Raw genomic sequence first — 20,719 nt, forward strand, 5'->3', positions numbered from 1 at the left:
GGAAGGGGAGTTGGCAGGGGAAGGCCCCACAGTCATTCTTCTCTGGTGGTCAGCAATTCTCCATTCAGATCTTTCCTGGCTGCCCGGGGTGGGAGAGTCATGCAGCTCAGGGCATGGCAGGGGGGGTAGAGAAAGAAAAAGCAGCAGGCCACCCAGGGGGAGGGGTGGGGATGAATGGCAAGGCAAGTGGGGGACAGAGGTGGCTCCTGGGGTAAAACACAATCCTGTCTTTGGCTCTCCTGGTGAGGAGTTTCCTCCCCTGCACCCCCTGCCTGGCCCTTCTTCTTCACCCCCACCCCCAGACCCACACACAGTCCCAGGAGCCAGGGGACACCTCCTGGGGTCCCTGAAGCGAATGGACTCTGCCACCCAAGCCAATGCCACAGGGGCTCAAGGAGGGACACCTGAAAAAAAGGCAGGGGCAGGCAGGGGCCTACCCAGGACAAGGGGGTGGGGCAGAGAAGACCCCAGGCCCAGGAGCTGCTCCCTGCACCACCACCCCAACTAAGGTTTGGAAGTGGAAGCACCTGCTTCCTTTTGGGAGATCTGGCTAGAGCCCTGGCCCGCCCCTCAGCCTCCACTGGGACCAGCCGATTGCCAAGTGACCAGGGCATTATGCTTTGGGCTCAATGCTGGGGTGGGGACCTTTCACATTTTATGTATTTACTAACTTGAAATGAAGAACCATCTCACATCTTTAAAGATGTTTTCCAAATGCTTCAGAAGCACATGTTGAGTCCACTGAAGCACACAGCATCATTATGTTAGTGTAAGTAAGGTTTCACAACAATCTTGCCTTTAGCTTTTTATTAACATCTTTGAAAATGTGTCATTGTTCATCCTAAAATATATTCAAGGTTGTTAATTTTAGTACCAATAATTGCCATTCCCGAAACAAAAGTTAATTATTTAATTAATTACTTATTAGCAGAGCTACGCAGAATTTTCCTGGATCATTCTTAATTTAATTGATTGCCAAGGAATCCTTTTAATGGTTTTTAATATAAAAAAGGCTGGGCGCAGTGGCTCACGCCTGTAATCCCAGCACTTTGGGAGGCTGAGGCGGGCAGATCATGAGGTCAAGAGATCGAGACCATCCTGGCCAACGTGGCGAAATCCCATATCTACTAAAATACAAAAATTAGCTGGGCGTGGTAGCATGCACCTGTAGTCCCAGCTACTGGGGAGGCTGAGGAAGGAGAATTGCCTGAACCCGGGCGGCGGAGGTTGCAGTGAGCCAAGATAGCACCACTCCACTCCAGCCTGGCGCCTAGCAACAGAGTGAGACTCTGTCTCTCTCTTGCTCTCGCTCGCTCGTGCTCTCTCTCTCTCTCTCTCTCTCTCTATATATATATACACACACACACACACACACACACACACATAGATATATATACATATATATGTGTATATATATATATATGTGTGTGTGTGTGTGTGTGTATATATATATATATATATATATATATATATATATAAAAGGCTGGGCAAGGTGGCTTATGTCTGTAATCCCAGTACTTTGGGAGGCTGAGATGTATAGATCACTTGAGCCCAAGATTTCCACACCAGCCTGGGCAACACAGTGAGACCTCCATGTCTAATTTTTAAAATGTTTTAATAAAAAATGTAAAAACTTCAAATCACATGCTTGTTAATGTGTGAATATGTTTAAACAATGTGGGTAGAATATTATACTAGGTTAGTGTAAAAGACTTTTACTGCTATTTTTCATTTTTCCTTAAACGTGTCATGAATAAGTGACCAAGAACACAGACTTCTGAGATCAAGTATACCTCTGCACCTCCTGGGTGTGCAACTCTGGGCACTTAGAAACATTTCTGTGCCACAGTTTTCTCAACTGTAAAATGGGAATAGTAATAGTACCCAGTTCACAGGCAGGATTAAGTAAGTTAAAACATGTTAAGTGAGTACATTCGTATCTGTGCACATTCAGTGCTCAACAATGTTGGATGCTGCTTTTGTTATTTACTGCTAACCTGGTAATAATATTCCTGCGCCCATTGTGTTGACCTGTATGTATGTCTAACATTGCTGTGCCTAACTAATAGTCATTTCCTTACTTTGACTTCAGCTATTGGGTCAGTCAATTGTCTAGTATGATAAAATGCGAAGATCAATAGTCTCTTTTTATTATTGTTTCCTTGAACCAGCTATCCAAATAGTATTCTATTCATTCATTCATTTACTCGTTGTTTGGGAACTTATGATGTGCTAGAATATTCTTATTCCTCTTGGCTCAAAGAAACTTTGCAGGTTTTTCAGAGTTGCTGGTTTGTGATTCCCTTATAAGAATAAAGCTTTATGACTGCCTTACTGTTGGTTTCGTTTAGGACTCTCCGTAGACATGGCTGATGTGTGAGAATATAGTTGGTGTTCTGAACATTCAGGGTTCTCATAGCCACATTTCAATAGATAGTCTAGTTTAGTTTCCTCAGACTGTTCAGGAATTGAAATCCTTTTATCTGGGGAATTACAAAGTAGCAGTTACCCATTAAAATATGTCCATTACTATGGTGATTTGTCACCTTGGCAATCAAGTAGCTATTTATAATTTTTCCCAAATAAGGCTTGCTATCAAAAAGATGAAGTAATTCCTTTCAAAGACCTACTTCAAAACTCAGGAAGAACATGTTCTGGTCTAGTCTTGGAACTTTGGCTGGAGGACTTCTTTCATTTTGACATTAACTTGCATTGTGCAGCTTCTGAAATGTGAGCTTAGGGGATCAGAGAAAAATCAGCATCTTGATATTCTCTTTTCAGGAGGTAGATCATGCCTCGGACATGGTGAGCCGCGCAAGGATAGATTCCAGGACTCCAGAAGAAATGAAGCATAGCCAGTCTATGATTGAAGATGCACAGCTGCCTCTTGAGCAGAAGAAGAGGAAAATCCAGAGGAATCTTCGGACATTGGAACAGACTGGACATGTGTCATCCAAAAATAAATACCAAGACATTCTCAATGAGATTGCCAAGGTTTCTGGAAACAGTATTCTTTTTTCCTCAGTTAGCAGACATTTGCTAATCATCAGTCAAGTGCTAGGCACTCTGTGAGGTGGCATGAGGGATTCATAGTTGCATATGCTGTGGTTCATGCAGTCTTCAATGTTACAGATTTTTAAAGTTTCAAAGCAGTTGATGACTTTTAAGAGAAAATAATCACAACACTTTCAAGTCATTAAGAGAGTTGAAACAAATCAGAAATACTCAAAAATGTACTTGACAAGTTTGGTCTATACTTTTAAGCTAGTTTTTAAAATAACTCTTGGAAGAGTTTTCTCCTGAGACATTAGCTGTCATATAGCTCAGTTGCTCTTAGAACCTGCCATTGAGATGGAATTCTGTGTCCCTGAGGTTTAAGCAGTTTAGCCTAAATGCCATTCAAGCGATTCTCTGTTAAAAGTTCTGTTTTCTTATCCCATATTTTTACACTTGAGAAACTTCCTGAGCAAAGGATCTCAACTTAGGGCAATGAAACATCAGAGGAAGTGGCTGAGATCTGTTTGTGAAGGATAAGGAAGTATATATTTGGGTTAGAAGGCTATTTCATTCTTTTTATTCAAACATGCAAATTAATACAGATCTAGAGGTTAAAGGCAGTTAAATGACCAGAAAAAAAATAAATTTTCTCACCTTCTGGGAGGGAAATGCACTCAGCTTTGTTACTCTGTAGAAAGTTATGTTCAATTCTAGCAGTAGGCTTATTCCTTCTAGCCCAAGTGACTCAAGGGAAATAGCATGTCTTTCTTTAGGTTTGGGGTAGAAATATTTCTCTTTGGGAATATGGGGTAGAGAAATATGTGCTTTTGCTTTAAAAAAGAAAAAGGCTATCATGAAGGCATGATATTCTATTTAATGAAGATTATATGAGAATTTATATTTAATGAAGAATTCTATTTAACAAAGAATATTCTATTCTAAATATTCTATTTAATGAAGAATTTTTACTTAAAGGCATGGGAAAGTTATGGGGGGAGTGTATGTGTATGTGGGTATTTCTTTGAATTCCTAGGGGAATGATTTTTAATTTGTCTACAAAAGCAAAATAATATTAAACAGGCACCATTTTCTTAAGTCAAACATTTTAATAACTTACCAATTAGAATTATCAAAAAAAACTTATCTGCAAGTTTAAATTTAGCATAGTTCTTGTAAGCTATAAGCAGCTTATGCAACTTAATGTTCTAGGAATTCTATTTAAATCCAAGTAATAGTTATCGATGTTGAATCTTTTCACTCCATCTTGACAGCCCAGTGTTGTTTTTTTCAAACCTTGAGAAATATTTGTCAGATGAAAAAGTTTGTTCATTTCTCATTTCAAAAATGAATTCAACAATTAAATGTAAACATTTTTAGTTTAAAGTACCATTCAAAGAGGAATATTCAAAATAGTCTGAAGAGGCTGGGCACAATGGCTCATCCCTGTAATCCCAGCACTTTGGGAGGCCAAGGCAGGGGGATCACTTAAGGTCAGGAGTTCAAGACCAGACTGGCCAATATGGTGAGGCCCCATCTCGACTAAAAATACAAAAATTAGCCAGGCATGGTGGCACAGGCCTGCAGCCCCAGCTACTCAGGAGGCTGAAGCAGGAGAATCACTTAAGCCTGGAAGCAGGCCAAGAGATCAGGCCACTGTACTCCAGCCTGGGTGACAGAATGAAACTCCATCTCAAAAACAAACAGTCTGAAGAAATTGCATTTCTGCTGCTTTGTGCCCCTTTTAAAACACAATTTTTTACCGGGCACAGTGGCTCACACCTGTAATCCTAGCACTTTGGGAGGCCAAGGCGGGCAGATCACCTGAGGTCGGGAGTTCGAGACCAGCCTGACCAACATGGAGAAACCCCGTTTCTACTGAAAATACAAAAATTAGCTGGGTGTGGTGGCACATGCCTGTAATCCCAATTACTTGGGAGGGCTGAGGCAGGAGAATCGCTTGAACCCGGGAGGTGGATGTTGTGGTGAGCTGAGATCATGCCATTGCACTCCAGCCAGGGCAACAAGAGCAAAACTCTGTCTCAAAAAAAAAAAAAAAAAACACACACACACACACAATTTTTCCTTAAACTAAATGTGTGATTATTTTAAAATAACTTTTTTGCTTTTCCACCAAGAGAAAAATTAACATTAACAAGTCTCTTAATGTGAAATATATACACTTTTCAGTTCTGAAGTAAAAAAAAGATGGGAACCCTGTGGTGTTGAGAGTAAAATAAGGTACCTGAGATAAGCTACCAGTCAAGTTACAAATAGCAACTTACTATTACTTGATATTCTTTTTGTCCCAAACTGGCAAAATCATAAAGCAAACTTCTGCTTAAATATGATAGCCCTTACTTGTTGTTTTAGGATATTCGAAATCAAAGAATCTATCGTAAGCTTCGAAAAGCTGAATTGGCAAAACTTCAGCAGACCCTGAATGCACTGAACAAGAAGGCAGCATTTTATGAAGAGCAAATCAATTATTATGACACCTACATAAAGACTTGTTTAGACAACTTAAAGAGGAAGTAAGTTAAAATCATGTCATGTTCCTTTGTAATGTCATAATTTATATGAGATGTCAATTCTACATTTCTAGTCTATTGGGTTGGGTTTGGAAGAAAATTTTTTGCTGTCTTATAACCAAAAACTAGTCTCACTTTTATTATTTGTCATTTCGAACTAAGAAGTCGGGAGTAAACGGAAACTTTTCAGTTCCCCACCAGCACTAGAATTAAAGTGGCTTACCTGTTGTATATTAAGCAAATAGTATTAGTAGTTGGGGAAGCACTTTTCATTATTTCTTTTGTCTTTTTTAGTCAAAGATTTTTTAAAATGGTATTATTTTTAAAATCTCTTTTTTTTGGAATGTATTTTATATAATTGATAATGCCAGATATTTACTAATTGCACAAAGCAGCTGAATGATTTTAAATTGTTTAATGGTTTAAAAAAATTATTATTGACACAACTGTCAAAATTTGGCAGATATTATCCATTAGCATAAGTATTATAGATTTTTATATGCAGTATAAACATTTTTAATGAATATCCTTTGCTTAGTAATTATTCTTACTACTAGAATAAATTTTGATTACTTATTTAAATATGCAACAATATTTTTATATAATCCTTATCAAATTGGCAGGAGGAAATGGTGCTGTATGGAAAAATCTGTTGCATTAATCATAGATCTTTTAAATTGTATTGCAAATTGACTATAAATTTATATATTCATGAAGTACAAGGTGATGTTATCATTTATTATTACAATGTGGAATAATTAATTAACATATTTATCACCTCAACTACTTAGTTTTTGTGATGAGAACACCTGAAATTTACTCCTAGGAGTTTTCAAATGTACAATACACTATTATTAGCTATATTCACCACACTGTGCAATAGATTCAAAAAAAAAAAAAAAAAAGGATTCCTCCTAAGATTTCGTGTCCTTTGACCATCCTCGCCCGATTTCCCCCACCCTCCAGCCTCTGTAACCACCATTCTATTCTGCTTCTATAAGTTCAACTTTTTTAGATTCCACAAATAAGTGAGAACACGTGGTATTTGCCTTTCTGTGCCTGGCCTATTTCACTTAGTATAATGTCCTCCAATTCTATCCACATTGCCCCAAATGACAGAATTTCTTTCTTGTAAGGCTGAATAGTGTGTGTGTGTGTGTGTGTGTGTGTGTGTGTGTGTGTGTGTGTATGAGATTTCCTTTACCCATTCATCTGTTAGTAGATTCTTGGGTTAACTTCATAACTTCGCTATTGTGTGAGTAGTGCTGCAGCGAACATTGGAGTGCAGACATCTCTTTGACAAACTGGTTTCACATCTTGGACTAAACACTCAGTTGGATTGCTGAAATCACAGAAGATTTGATAAAGTGATGTAACCACATTTAATTTGTTTCGGGCCCCTCTCTCTCTATATATACACACACACATACACACACACACATATATACATATATATATGTATATATATATATATACACACACACACACACACACAGAGTAGACTAAGTATATATACACACACTATAAAATGTGCACATACATTTACAATTATACAATATGCTAAATATATATATTATATAGTATATAGTGTACATATACTATACACTAAATACATATAAATAGGAAGGAATGAAAAATATATACACTATATATTTATATAGTGTATATATTTTATGTAAATTTATTTATATATAATTTATATTTTTTACATAATTTATATATTAATTTAATTAAATATATATTTGTATATAATTTATATATTTATATGGGGTATATATTCTTCCTTCTGCAAGGAAGAAGTTGGTCAAGCTTATCTTCAGTAGAAATGAGGTTGTTAGGATTTACTTTAAGGCATTGCACACAAGATCCACAGTCGGATGATTTGGATTTGGGCTCTCATTCTCTCTTATATTGTGTAAGCTTCAGCCCAGTTCAGTGAACTTTGAGCCTCAGTTTTCTCATCTTTAAGGTGGAATTAAGAGTACCAGCCTTGCAAGACTGGCTGACATGATGAAACTCCTTCTCTACTAAAAATACAAAAATTAGCCAGGTGTGGTGGTATGTGCCTGTAATCCCAGCTAGAGGTTGAGGCAGGAGAATCACTTGAATCCGGGAGGCAGAGGTTGCAGCCAGGATCACGCCACTGCACTCGAGACTGGGCAACAGAGCAAGACTCCGTTTCGAAAAAAATCTCTCCCCCCCTGAAAAACAAACAGTACCAGACTCACAAGTATGATTATGAGAGCTACATGATCTAGTATATAGTTAAAGCATTCATTAATTTCAAAGCACTATGGAAATGTGAGGTAATATTTATAAGGCACTTAGAACAATGCTGGCCACATAGTGTTTGTTAAATAGATTAAAACAGTCCTAGTAATATCTTTATGTAGGAATACACAGTTCATGTTATTGCACTAAAGCTACTTCTGAGATGACTAAAGATAGCCACTTAGTTCAATATGCCTGAGAAAATAGAGTGCAAGTTTTATTAAAAATGTTAGTCTGTAATGCAAACTTCAGTCACTTGGGAAATCCCTTTCCCCTCAAACGGTTTAGTAGTGAAGTTTTACTCTATGGACAAAATTACCTAATATCACAAAATAAAAAGGTGTACAGTCAGTGCTCTGAGGCCCAGGTATGAACAGCAGTGTCACTCTGGGTATAGCAATTGCACTTCCAGAGGCATCTGCATTTGCCATCCTAACAACTGGTCTTTTCTTATTTTGTCAGAAATGCTCGGAGATCAATTAAACTAGATGGAAAAGGAGAACCCAAAGGGGCGAAGAGAGCAAAGCCAGTGAAGTACACTGCAGCAAAACTGCATGAGAAGGGTGTCCTGCTAGGGATAGATGATCTTCAAACAAACCAGTAAGTGTGACCTGGAATCTGCACAGAACACATGCGCCCAATTGATTTCTTGTGCCCTTGGAGAGAGTTCCATTTGGTCGAGCAAGGCTTAACCCTGATTACTGATGGGTGACAAGGGAAGAATACACAAATTCTCATGGCTCCTCTTCCCTTGGCCTCAGCATCTGGTGCTGTCAATCATATGTAGTCTTGATCAGTGGTTGTCTTTCCCGTGGCTTGTCCAGTGTGTTTGGATTTGTGAACCTCCAGAACTGAGTCATAGCAATGAGAATAAAAGGCTGTCCTTTGGTCTTGATGGATGAATTATCTACCATCACAAAACAGCACCTCTCCAATTTAAAATAGACTGTGCCAACCCCTGGGTCAGAGCCATTTCCAAAGCATGCTGTGAGTGTGCATATTCAATGTGGTGGAGAAAACAAACCACCTTCACGGCCCCACATCAGGCACCTTGTGCTGCCTCATTTTAAAGGGATCATAAGCCCAGTGCTCCCTCACTCCTTTGTCCTGAAATCTCAAGGGAAGCCAGACTCACTGGCATTTGCCTCTTCTTTAACTCTTGCCTTCCTTTGAAGCCTGGCTTCTGTTTATCCCATGAAACCTCTTGACAACACCAATTCAGAAGAAAGTGCTTCTTCCTCTTTTGAAGTTCCTTTTTTTTTTAATTTGAGGTGGAGTCTCGCTCTGTCGCCTAGGCTGGAGTGCAGTTGGTATGACCTCAGCTCACTGTAACCTTTGCCTCCCGGGTTCAAGCAACCTCCTGCCTCAGCCTCCCGAGTAGCTGGGATTACATGGCACCTGCCACCATGCCTGGCTGATTTTTGTATTTTTAGTAGAATCGGGGTTTCACCATGTGGCCAAGCTGGTCTCGAACTCCTGACCTCAAGTGATCCACCTGCCTCAGCCTCCCAAAGTGCTGGGATTATAGGCATGAGCCACCATGCCCAGCCTGAAGTTTCTATAAAAGTTACCATTTGAAATACTCATTTGGCTATAGATCAATAACATTCATGTTCTGTGACTCACATATTTTCAACTATCTTATGCTCCTTAAGAGAAGGACCATATCTTCTATTTCTTTTGTCATAAAGCACCTATGTCAGTACTTTGTGAGCTACAGATCTCAACAACAGCCATCAAACCTAGTGCTTGGAGAGCAGAATTGGCGGAAAGATGACATGAGGTTTTTGGTGACTTCCTTAGGATTTTAAACAAGGATTTAAACAATCCTTCCTTAGGATTTTCTTAACAAGCCATTCACTAAAAATGATTATTTGGGATTCCATTACTTTGTTGCAGCGTTAAGCACATCTGTGTTTGTAATTTCACATATATGAATGTTCCTTTCTTCACAGGTTTAAGAATGTTACATTTGATATTATCGCTACTGAAGATGTAGGCATTTTTGATGTAAGATCAAAATTCCTTGGTGTTGAGATGGAAAAGGTGCAACTCAATATTCAGGTAAGCTGCTGGGATTTCTTTATCCACAGTGATGCTAAATTTTATATGTGGATCATACATTGCTATCCTGGCTCACCCTCTTCATAACAACAATAAAGTTTAACAGAAGACTAGTGCCAGCCTTATTTGCCAATATTTGTTAAGTGTTGATGATGTTTAAAAGCTGTGACTTTTCAAATGATTGCAAATTAACATGCTTCTAGCTGGCAAACCATAGTAGTCAGTTTCTCTAAGCCATGTTTCCTGTTTAAGGCTTAGACAAAAGAGTGTAAGTATTCAGAGCTATTCAATACATGCTATAAATTTTCCTTTTATTGGAAACTTGTGTTTCTTTCTAAGACTATGTATGCTGAAGACTGCAGCTTTCATGATCTCATTTCTCCCTCTTTCCTAGAATGGGTTTTCTTTTTTTGTGGGGGAAGGGTGTGGGGGTGGGGCATTGAGACAACTCTGCCGCCCAGGCTGGAATGCGGTGGCACAGTCATGGTTCACTGCAGCAGCCTCAACCTCCTGGGCTCAAGCAATCCTTGTGCCTCAGTCTCTCAAGTAGCTGGGACTACAGGCATGCACCACCACATCTGGCTAATTTTTGTATTTTTTGTAGAGACACGGTTTTACCGTGTTGCCCAGGATGGTCTTAGATTCCTGGGCTCAAGTGATCTGCCTTCCTCAGGCTCCAAAAGTGCTGGGATTACAGGTATTAGCCACCACACCTGGCCCCTAGAATAGTTTTATATCAGTTTATTAAATCTATTTGTTAAATGTTTGGGATCACAGGAATGAAAGGCATTATGCAAAACAGGTATCTATAAATAATAGAAAAATTATGTTTGCAATATGAATTATCATTATTTTCTCATAAGAGCCACATTTAAGCCAAGTACACATAAATGAACACTGAGAAATCCAGTTTCTGTGAAAAAAGAAAAAAAAGGAGGGCAGTGCAAACAAATGTTCATCTACCCCTAACTTCTTAATCTTTAGCACAAAATCAATTTAAAGAAGTAATTGAATTTTTCTTTCTTGATGTAACACTTTTTAAATGGAAATAACATCTATTTACCTGGGCCTCGACCTACTTATAAAATGGTTTCCAGGTATTTTGCCTATGTTTACATAAATCATCTCACTAAGATCCTGAAAGTGATGTGAATTCTGGCCTCACTGTCTGCTCAGCCCGTGGCTCCATGTACTGGAATTACCTCCCCATCATGGGAGCATATGCCAGAGCCCTTCTCTTCTGGCAGCCCTTGTAATTTTAAAAAGAAAAATGGAGCTGAATGGATTTGATAAGAACATTGAGAATGGAGTAAATTAGAATTTCAAGATAAGATGAAAGCTGTTATGTAATTATGGAAAGCATAATTAAGTAAACAGTATTGTTTTCTAACTTACTTTAAATGTCACTAAATGTATCCATTTAACAATTTAGCTAATTAGGGTCTTCAGTTACCTTGTGTAACAGATAAATACAGGAAGAGAAAAGAAAGTGCTTGTGGTGATACCCTCTAGTTAGTGATTCCTCTGTAGAAATAGTAAAAGACATATTATGTATTGCCAAGAAGGAAATGATACAGGGCCAGTGAATATCAACTGGACCGATGAGTCACAGATGACCAGGAGACACCCTATATTGTGTTTAGAGAGAAAGCAGGAATTCCATAAGACTTCATACTGGGACAAAAACCAAGCTTCACTTGTTCCTCTGCTAAGGATTTTATATACAGTAAGATTAGCTGTTCACACCATTCATTTATACACATAATGGATTGTGAAATGTTAATCCTTAGCTGTATGCAGGTGACTAATATGTCTTGGATTGTTCAAGTCAGCAGTACATAATCGGAACTGGCTACATCATTAGCAGGGCTCAGAGCAAAATAAAAATGTAGCACCCTGTTTTTAAAATTATTAGGGATTTTAGGATGATGACAGAAGAGAATAAAACCACAGGAGGAGTGGGACCCTGTACAGCTGCACAGATTGCACACCCACGGAGCCAGCCCTGCATTTGATAGCTGTCAGATGTAAAGGCAGACTTCTATTTAGATAGGCAGCTTTCAGTCAACTGCATGAATGTGTAAATTGCCAAGGAGAAATGTGACAGCCAAGTCTTTACTGTGAGTAAAGGACCGGGAACAGGACTAAAGTTTGAAAGGACTAAGGAAAGTCCCTTCTAACATTACAGCTCTATGTCTCTTGGTTGTCTTCCGCCCATTCTCCCTTCAGTTCCTAAACAAAACTGTAGGATAGAATTACATCCTGTAACTATAGGTCTTATATGTAACAGGAAGGTATGACTTATGTGATACATGTTCTGCTTATAAAAATAATGTTAGGTATTTATCAGGTGCTGCAGGGTGGGCCTTCTTCCTCTCCTAGAAGAAGAACTGAGGTTCAAGAGAGCTGATTATGGAAGAGGCAGCTGGGATCCAAGTTCTTCATCACTCTAGTCACTGCCTGTCTCAAAGGATTCCAGTAGATCCTGCAAGACAAGAGTAGCTTACAAAGGGTTTGCATATTCCTTAATCTCACGTCTCATTCCCAGTAGCACCCCTGTGAAATTGGCAGTATTATCCCCAATTTACACACAAGGAAACAGAACTTCAGAGAAGTTATGTCATGTTGCAAGGTCTTAAGATAGCAAATGGCAGAGCTGAAACTAAGGTCTGCTTTTCAAATTATGAGTGCAGCCATGTTTTCTCTGCTTCCTCCTTTGGGGATCCAGCTACTTCCCCTACATAGGCCATTCCTTTTCAGTCTAACTTTATTGGTTTAATTCTTTTCCAAGAGACTTTCTTTAACAGATGTTGCATTTCCCAGAGGAAAGTGAATCTCCTCTACACTCTAAATAGCTAAAAGCATTATTGATGAAAGGACTTCAATTCCCTATAGAATTTTAGTTCTAGAGGCATATCTGAATAATGTAGGGATTTACTTGAGTGGAGTTAGAGGTAATTGAGGAAGTGGAGGAGGAAGCTGTCAAGAGTCAAAGTTCTCTCAAAGGCGACTCCAACTTCTATAGTTAACTTGCGAGAAACAAAAAAATGAGACCTAGATATTGTGCCAGGACAGTTCAAGAATGATATCTTCCATTAGGAAAGGCTTCCTATGCTTGTATTACTATGAAATGTTACAGCCTAGTTTCGTGTATATGGCAGTGTGACCCAGTTACTTATTTCTAAAAGAGAGTTGATTTCCTCTGTTTATAAGCTGGCAGTGAAAAACAGAATGATAGTCCAGGTTAAGAATGAGGGCGTGTTCTTGGTACAGAAACAGAAGTAGTCTAGATCAAGAAGTACAGACCACTGCTTAGTACAATGGTCCCCAAACTTTGGTCACACAACGTCATCAGGAAATAGTATGAGCACTTTTCTCCCTATATACATACTTATTTGTAAAGTATACATGCTTCTGCTGTTGTACTCTAAAATGTGCTTTATAAAATATATACAAAAATTAAATGTCCAAAAAATGAGAAAAAAATAAATAGAAATAGGAGTTCTAATATTCTTTTTGTCTCTCCAGGGAATTTTCTTGCTCACTTCACTTTAGAAAACACTGCTTTTTATGCTTATTTTTTTGGATTTTTTTTTTTTTTTTTTTTTTTTTTTTTTTTTTTTTTTTTTTTTTTTTTTTTTTTTTTTTTTNTTCAGACAGAGTCTTTCTCAATTGCTGAGGCTAGAGTGCAGTGACGCAATCTCGGCTCACTGCAGACTCCACCTCCCAGGTTCCAGCAAGCCTCCTGAGCAGCAAGGATTATAGTGTGTACCACCACACCCAGCTAATTTTTGTGTTTTTAGTAGAGATAGGGTTTCGCCATGTTGGCCAGGCTGGTCTCACTCTCCTGACCTCAAAGTGATCTGCCCACCTCAGCCTCTCAAACTCCTGGGATTACAGGAATGAGCCACCACATGCAGCCAGAAAACACTGCTTTCTAAAGAATATGCATCTAGGCCGGGTGCAGGGGCTCACGCTGTAATCCCAGCACTTTGGGAGGCCGAGGCAGGTGGATCACAAGGTCAGGAGTTTGAGACCAGCCTAGCCAAAATTGTGAAACTCTGTCTCTACTAAAAATACAAAGATTAGCTGGGCTCGGTGGTGGGCACCTGTAATCCCAGCTACCTAGGAGGCTGAGGCAGGAGCATCACTTGAATCCGGGAGGCAGAGGTTGCAGTGAGCCAAGATTGGGCCACTGCATTCTATCCTGGGTAACAGAGCAAGACTCAGTCTCAAAAAAAAAAAAAAAAAAAAAAACAATAAAAAAAAAAAAAAAAAAAAAAAAAAGAATATGCATCTGGCCAGAACTTTGTGTTTTGAAATTTTCAATTAAAAATTGAAGTTATAATTATATATCTGACATTAACTTAATGATCATCATTTTCTTTCATACGGCCCTCATCAATTCTAAAAAAAAACTATTTTCTTTCATCAAAGTCATAATCACTTGGGAATTTATTAAAATGCAAACTAATGGGTCCCACCAGAGAGCTACAAAATCAGAAATTCCTGGGGAAGGAGCCCAAGCAACCTTTATTTTAACTAGCCTGTGTTTTAAACCAGATGATTCTGATGTACACTAACGTTTTAGAACCCCCATGTATGGCATGGTGCCATGGCATGCTCCTATAGTCCTGGCTACTCAGGATGCTGAGGTGGAAAGATCGATTAAGCCAGGAGTTTGAGGCCAACCTGGGCAACATAGTTAGACCCCATCTAGGTGATCAGGTCAATTGAATCTGCCTTTTGTCAACAAATTCTTCTAATATATTTTTTAAATGCACAAAATGCCAAAGCTAAGATTTAATGATGGTTTTTACAATTTCAGGATTTACTTCAGATGCAGTATGAAGGAGTAGCTGTAATGAAAATGTTTGATAAGGTTAAAGTGAATGTAAACCTTCTCATATACCTGCTGAACAAGAAATTCTACGGAAAGTGAAGTGCCTGCAGAAATGTCATGGATTCTATATCATCTGGATTAGGAAATGAATTTGTTTAATATTTTTGTTTTTAAACATGATTGAAATCACTACTTATAAATGTGTGATTTTTTAAAATGGTCAAAACTGTTCTGAAGAATGTACCCATGTGCCTTTTTGATAATTTGATACTATAATAGATTCATACGTAAAATGAATTAATGTAAACACATCCACACTGTACTGTGGTATAGGTACTCTGATTTAAAACTTTGGACATCCTGTGATCTGTTTTAAAGTTGGCTGGGTGGTGGTGGGGATTTAGCTGACTAGGGACAAACATGTAAACCTATTTTCCTATAAAACAATTTTAAATGTCCCACTTGAGTAATGTAACTCTTCATAGATTTTTTTTTAATCTGTGGATAAATGGAAACTTAATTATTTGTAATGAATTATTTAGACAGATAGTTCTAAGCCCTGTCTTCTGGGAGTTATCAATTTTAAGGAGAACTTTTGTGCAATTCAAAATGAAGTTTTTATAAGTAATTGAAAATGACAACACAATAACACTTTCTGTATAAAAGTATATATTTTATGTGATTTATTCCTACTAAATAAAAGTGCACTACTGCCTCATGTAAAGACTCTTGCACGCGGAGCCTTTAAGTGACTAAGGAACAACATGGATAGTGAGCATAGTCCCCGCCTCCACCCCTCACAATTTATTTGAATACTTCAATTGTGCCTCTCAATTTTTTGTAATGCTAAAAAATCAGTATCTAGATGGTTTTTAAATGTATTCTCTTGAAATTGTTTTATGTAAAATAAATGTTACTTAATTACATTAATTTGGCTTTTAAGTTGTCTTAATAAATCAAAGTCATTTTTTGGGTAGGGGAAGATTCTTGGTGGGAGTTCTCAGGAAATAATACACCTCTTGCTGTACTGGTTAGGGTATAGAGCAAGCTGCTGTAAAGAAAAGATACAAATCCCTGGTGGCTAAAACAAGGGGCACAAGTTTGTTTTTCTCAAATTCAGCTCAAAGGTGAGCAGATCCACAAGGTAAAGACTTATAGGTGGGTCAGTTGACTCTGTCCTTGCACCAATTCCCCAAGACAGACAGATGAGGATGGGAAAGAAGTTCAGGGCAAGCCTTTTCAGTTATATATATCACTTTCACTTCCACTTACATCATATTGGCCAAAACTGAGTCACATGGACACAGCTGGCTAAAGATAGTCCCTAACTAGGCAGCCATGTAGCCCCTGAATACAGAGAGGCGGAGAGGGAATTGGGTACGTTACTAAAAGGAAGAAAAGGAGTATGATTCCTGCTGACAGTTTAGCAGTCTCCACAATAGGAATCCAGACTCTCAGGCCAGAACCTCCCTGCCACTTTGCTCATGCCTTCAACAGGATTTATTTTTTCACAAATTGCAAAATATTGAGAAAAAAAGTTAGTTTATGCTCATGTGGCACAAATGAACTTTAAGACCAACAGAATTTGGAAAATTCAAATTTTAAACAAGTGGAATCTGCTACTTTAGTGATGGTTTCAGGCTATATATGTATTTTTGACAAAGAGATGAATGGTGTAAAACAATGCTATCTTAACAGTTTGTGGGTATGTATTTTAATGCATTGGCCTTAATACAGGCTCTGGTAAAAGGGATCAAATATATGGTTAAGTTTCACTTTGAAAATAAACCTCCCGGCGGGGTGTGGTGGCTCCCACCTGTACTTTGGGAGGCCAAGGCAGGTGGATCACTAGGTCAGGAGTTCAAGACCAACCTGACCAACATGGTGAAACCCCGTCTCTACTAAAAATACAAAAATTAGCTGGGCGTGGTGGCACACGCCTGTAATCCCAGCTACTCAGGAGGCTGAGACAGGAGAATCGCTTGAACCCGGGAGATAGAGGTCGCAGTGAGTTGAGATGACGCCATTGCACTCCAGCCTGGGTGAGAGAGAGAGACTGTATTTTTTTTAAATGAAAAGAAAAGAAAAGAAACCTCCCTCTTGTCCTACTGCTAGCATTGGATAGTGGGGAACAGGAGCCAGGGGCAATGTGGGGTGGGGGCCGGGTAGGCTTCCTTCTTGCTCCAGGTAAGTATTTTAGTGAAAATGTATAGAAGGAGCCAAAATTAGGAAGCAATGTTTGCAGGCAAAAGCCAGCCTTTCCCAGCATCTCAGAAAGGAGCTTGTTAACTTACTCCAACACTGAATGATACACTTGAATGTTATTCATATGCATAAAGATACTTGCATCATGTCAGTACCTTCAAGGACCGCTGTAAATGTTTCCTCTGTTCAACAAAATGGGGTTATTGTTGAAGATATCACCAGTTGCTATTTGTGTGAGATCTTTAAGCGGTTTGAATGAGTGGGTGACCCCAAGAAGGAGGCTCGCGATGAAGGAGCAAAAACAAGAGGCCATGGGGGCATGGGTGTAGCAGACTTCAGTTTAGAGAGATTTGCTGGAGCCAAGGAAGGCCTCTGTCACTCAAGAGGACTAACCTATCCCTCAAGCCAGAGGAGAATTCCTGATAACCCTGAGCCACTAAGGACTCCAACTTCCTCCCAGAGCCCACAGATTTTCTTACTCAATGGAAAAGATTTTTTTGTTGTTTTGATTTTTTGTTTGATTTTGCTTTTAAACACTGAGCAGTTGGAACTATAACTTATTTTTGCAAAACTGACTCCTGTATTTTGATTGTTTTGATCTTAAAAGCAAAAAGTACCTATGCAACACTTTAGGTGCTCTCAAAGGATGTGGTCTAGTGATCTTCAAGACGGGGAAAACATGTCTATGCTTTAATCTGGAAGTTAGTGTTGAAGAAAGACCAGCTTGATGTGACAGTTGTCTGATATGAATGATCCAAACTATAATTATATGTTGGTGTTTGTGTGTGGTTGGGCACAAATTAGAGATACTATTCATCATGTGATTTTTATGACTTTGTCATTAAGTAGGGATTTGTAGTATTCCTCAAACATTCCAAGAGGCAAACCACAGAACTGAATGGTGGAAGCTGTCTTTATTTTGAAAAATTATAGTGAGCCCTAGATGTTCTTACTGCTGGCTAGCTTTTTGAAAAATCTATTGCCAATGTTACTAAAACCAAACCTGGTAACGGGTTACCATAGAGGCCCCCTAAGCTTCAGAGGACAGAAGCTGTGTTTCAGTGACTCTAAATCCGGAGGCTGGCAATGATTTGTAAATAAATGACAGGTGCAGACATGGGTTCTAGCAATGGACTGAAAAGCAGACAGACCCGATCACCTCACTGCCCCTCAAGAGTTCACTATTACTTTAGGTTGGTGCTCATATGAATAGGGCTTTTACTGATTATCTCAGTCTAAAAGTGAGTATCCTCTCAATTCAATCTCCAAATAAAGTATCCTGTTCAGATTTACTAGGTTGCCTCACTGTCTTTCTTAGAGTATAAAATCTTTTAGCTAAAATAACGTTGAAAAGGAAATCAGTGATGAGGGAGAACTAGGAGATAATGTGTTCACCTTAACTGGAATAAAAGCTTTTGGTTTTTGTTGTCTTTTAATAAATACTGAATTTGACCTTTGCTTAGCATCCTAAACCATAGGGATAGCCTACCATTCTATCTATGATGGAAATATAGTTGTTGATCCATTATGAGATATTAACTTCTAAATTGAAACTGACAATACAGGTTTGTAACAATGAAAGACAGAAACAGTTCTTGTGTTGGTTAGTTTGTAACCTGATTACAAACCTTCTCTTTGCTTAAAAAAAACAAATATGGCAATATATACACAGAATCTTGTAGTGCTTCAACCTACTTTGAATAGTTTCATATGAGCTCTGGTATCCCCACCATTAGCTTCCAAAAGGAAATTACTGTGCAAATTCTTAGAATATACTATTGTCTTTGGAGCACTTCAAATAGAAGAGTGGTAACCAGAATACCTGAAGGAGGCAGATCATCTAACAGCTTACATGAAACTGCTTTCTTATCATCTAATTGCTAAAATGTTTACCATGTTGATGCCACATTTGTTTGAAAACGCTACTAAATACCATAAACATTATGGCAGGATGGCTAATGACTCACACTATTTGGTACCAGGAAAGTTAAAACAGAGAAAATGAAAATTGGAAATTAACATCAAGTGGTTCCAATATGAATGAAGCTGCAAAGCTGAGATTTCATTTCTGAGAAATATTTTTAGCAACTCTTGATAGGCAGATTTTGAACATGTTTATCATCTCCAGTTAGGTAGTCTGGGGAACTGACACATATTTGCTCTAAAACTGACAAAGGGGTTTTGGCATGAGTGGCGTGGAACAAATGAAGTAGTGGATTATCTTCTTCAAAAAGCTCTTAAGAGCACATAAACATAGGAACTATGTAAAGTCTGAGGATAAAACAGAAAACAACATCACTAACAGACCATAAAATTAGAAATCAGTCACAAAAAGCTAGTCAAAATATCCAAGAATTTATGGTTGAAGATTGAATGAAATTGACAAAATATTTAGACCTGAATTTCATATACGCACATATCAAAACTTGCAAATATAACTGAGTGGTCTTTTGAAGGAGAAGAGGTGAAAAATAATCAGTTAAATAAATTATACTAAAGAGTAAACTCAAAGAAGGTAGAAGAAAAGAATGAATGAAAGATCTGTGTTTACAAATAAACAATAAAAGTACCAGAACAAAAAATTGGGCATTGAAAAATAGTCACTTCTGACCTCTGGTCAGATAAAGGGGGAAAATAAACCCAAAAAATTAGCGATGTTAGGAATATAAATGGGGACAATACTACAGATAAAATAGTTTTAGAAGACTAAAATGTACTATATGTATACAAGGAAATAGTATGTTTAAAAGAATTACATAAACAGGTACTAAACAAGCTTCAAAAAATACAACTGGTATAAATATTCCTAGAAGGAATCCTTTAGTCAATATGCACAAAGAATTTAAGCATTTCATTGTTTCATTTCATTGTACCTCTTTTGTTTTTGCTTTTTGAGAAAGAGTCTTGCTCTGTTGCTCTGACTGGAGTACAGCGGCAGAAACTCAGCTCACTGCAACCTCTGCCTCCCCAGTTCAAGTAATTCTGCTTCAGCCTCCCGAGTAGCTGGAATTACAAGTGCACACCACCACGCCCGGCTACTTTTTGTATTTTTAGTAGAGATGGGTTTTCATCTTGTTGGCTATGCTGGTCTCGAACTCCTGAGTTCAAGTGATCCGCCCACTGGGTTTCCCAAAGTGCTGGGATTACAGGAATGAGCTACCACACCCAGCCTTCATTGTACCTCTTTTTGTCACCAGAAGTACATTTTGTTCTAATAACTACACCCCAAAGCATCTTTTTAAACTTTATAGTTTTGTAAAATGGTTAAAAATAACATTTTCCACCAATAACACAGATAAAATTTTAAAGTGTGGTCATAGTATTTCATTATTATTTTAAGAATATACATATTATGTGGATATGATTTCTTCAATGGTGGACAGAAACTTAGTGGTCAGGTGGCAGGACGTGGTGGCTCACGCCTGTAATCCCAGCATTTTGGGAGGCCGAGTTGGGTGGATCACCTGAGGTCAGGAGTTTGAGACCGGCCTGGTCAATACGGTGAAACCCTGTCTACTAAAAACACAAAAATTTAGCCGGGGTTGGTTGTGGGCACCTGTAATCCCAGCTACTGGGGAGGCTGAGGCAAAAGAATCGCTTGAACTCGAGTCGAAGTTTGCAGTGAGCTGAGACTGCGCGAGATATCGCCATTGTACTCCAGCCTGGGCACCAAGAGTTTAACTCCGCTTCAGAAAAAAAAAAGAAAAGAAAGAAGAAAGAAAAGGAAAAGAAAAGAAAGAAAGGAGAGAGAGAGAAGAGAGAGAGAGAGAGGGAGAGAGGGAGAAAATAAAAGAAACTTAGTGGTCAGATG

At 38.5% G+C, this 20,719-nt stretch overlaps 1 protein-coding gene across 2 annotated transcripts in view; it reads left to right on the forward strand.

The window, feature by feature from the left end:
• Window positions 1-15,633, forward strand: part of IQGAP2 (IQ motif containing GTPase activating protein 2) — a 306,128-nt gene extending 290,495 nt beyond the window's left edge. For both annotated transcript variants that reach the window (XM_017527675.2, XM_037738181.1), the window contains exons 32-36: window positions 2,782-2,994; window positions 5,368-5,528; window positions 8,259-8,396; window positions 9,752-9,860; window positions 14,689-15,633. In XM_017527675.2, the coding sequence (XP_017383164.1) occupies window positions 2,782-2,994; window positions 5,368-5,528; window positions 8,259-8,396; window positions 9,752-9,860; window positions 14,689-14,802 (735 nt within the window). In that variant the 3' untranslated portion in view covers window positions 14,803-15,633. The remainder of the gene's footprint in view (window positions 1-2,781; window positions 2,995-5,367; window positions 5,529-8,258; window positions 8,397-9,751; window positions 9,861-14,688) is intronic.
• Window positions 15,634-20,719: the final 5,086 nt, after the last annotated feature.

This window comes from Cebus imitator, unplaced genomic scaffold, assembly GCF_001604975.1.
Source record: "Cebus imitator isolate Cc_AM_T3 unplaced genomic scaffold, Cebus_imitator-1.0 Scaffold50, whole genome shotgun sequence".
Taxonomy (NCBI): domain Eukaryota; kingdom Metazoa; phylum Chordata; class Mammalia; order Primates; family Cebidae; genus Cebus; species Cebus imitator.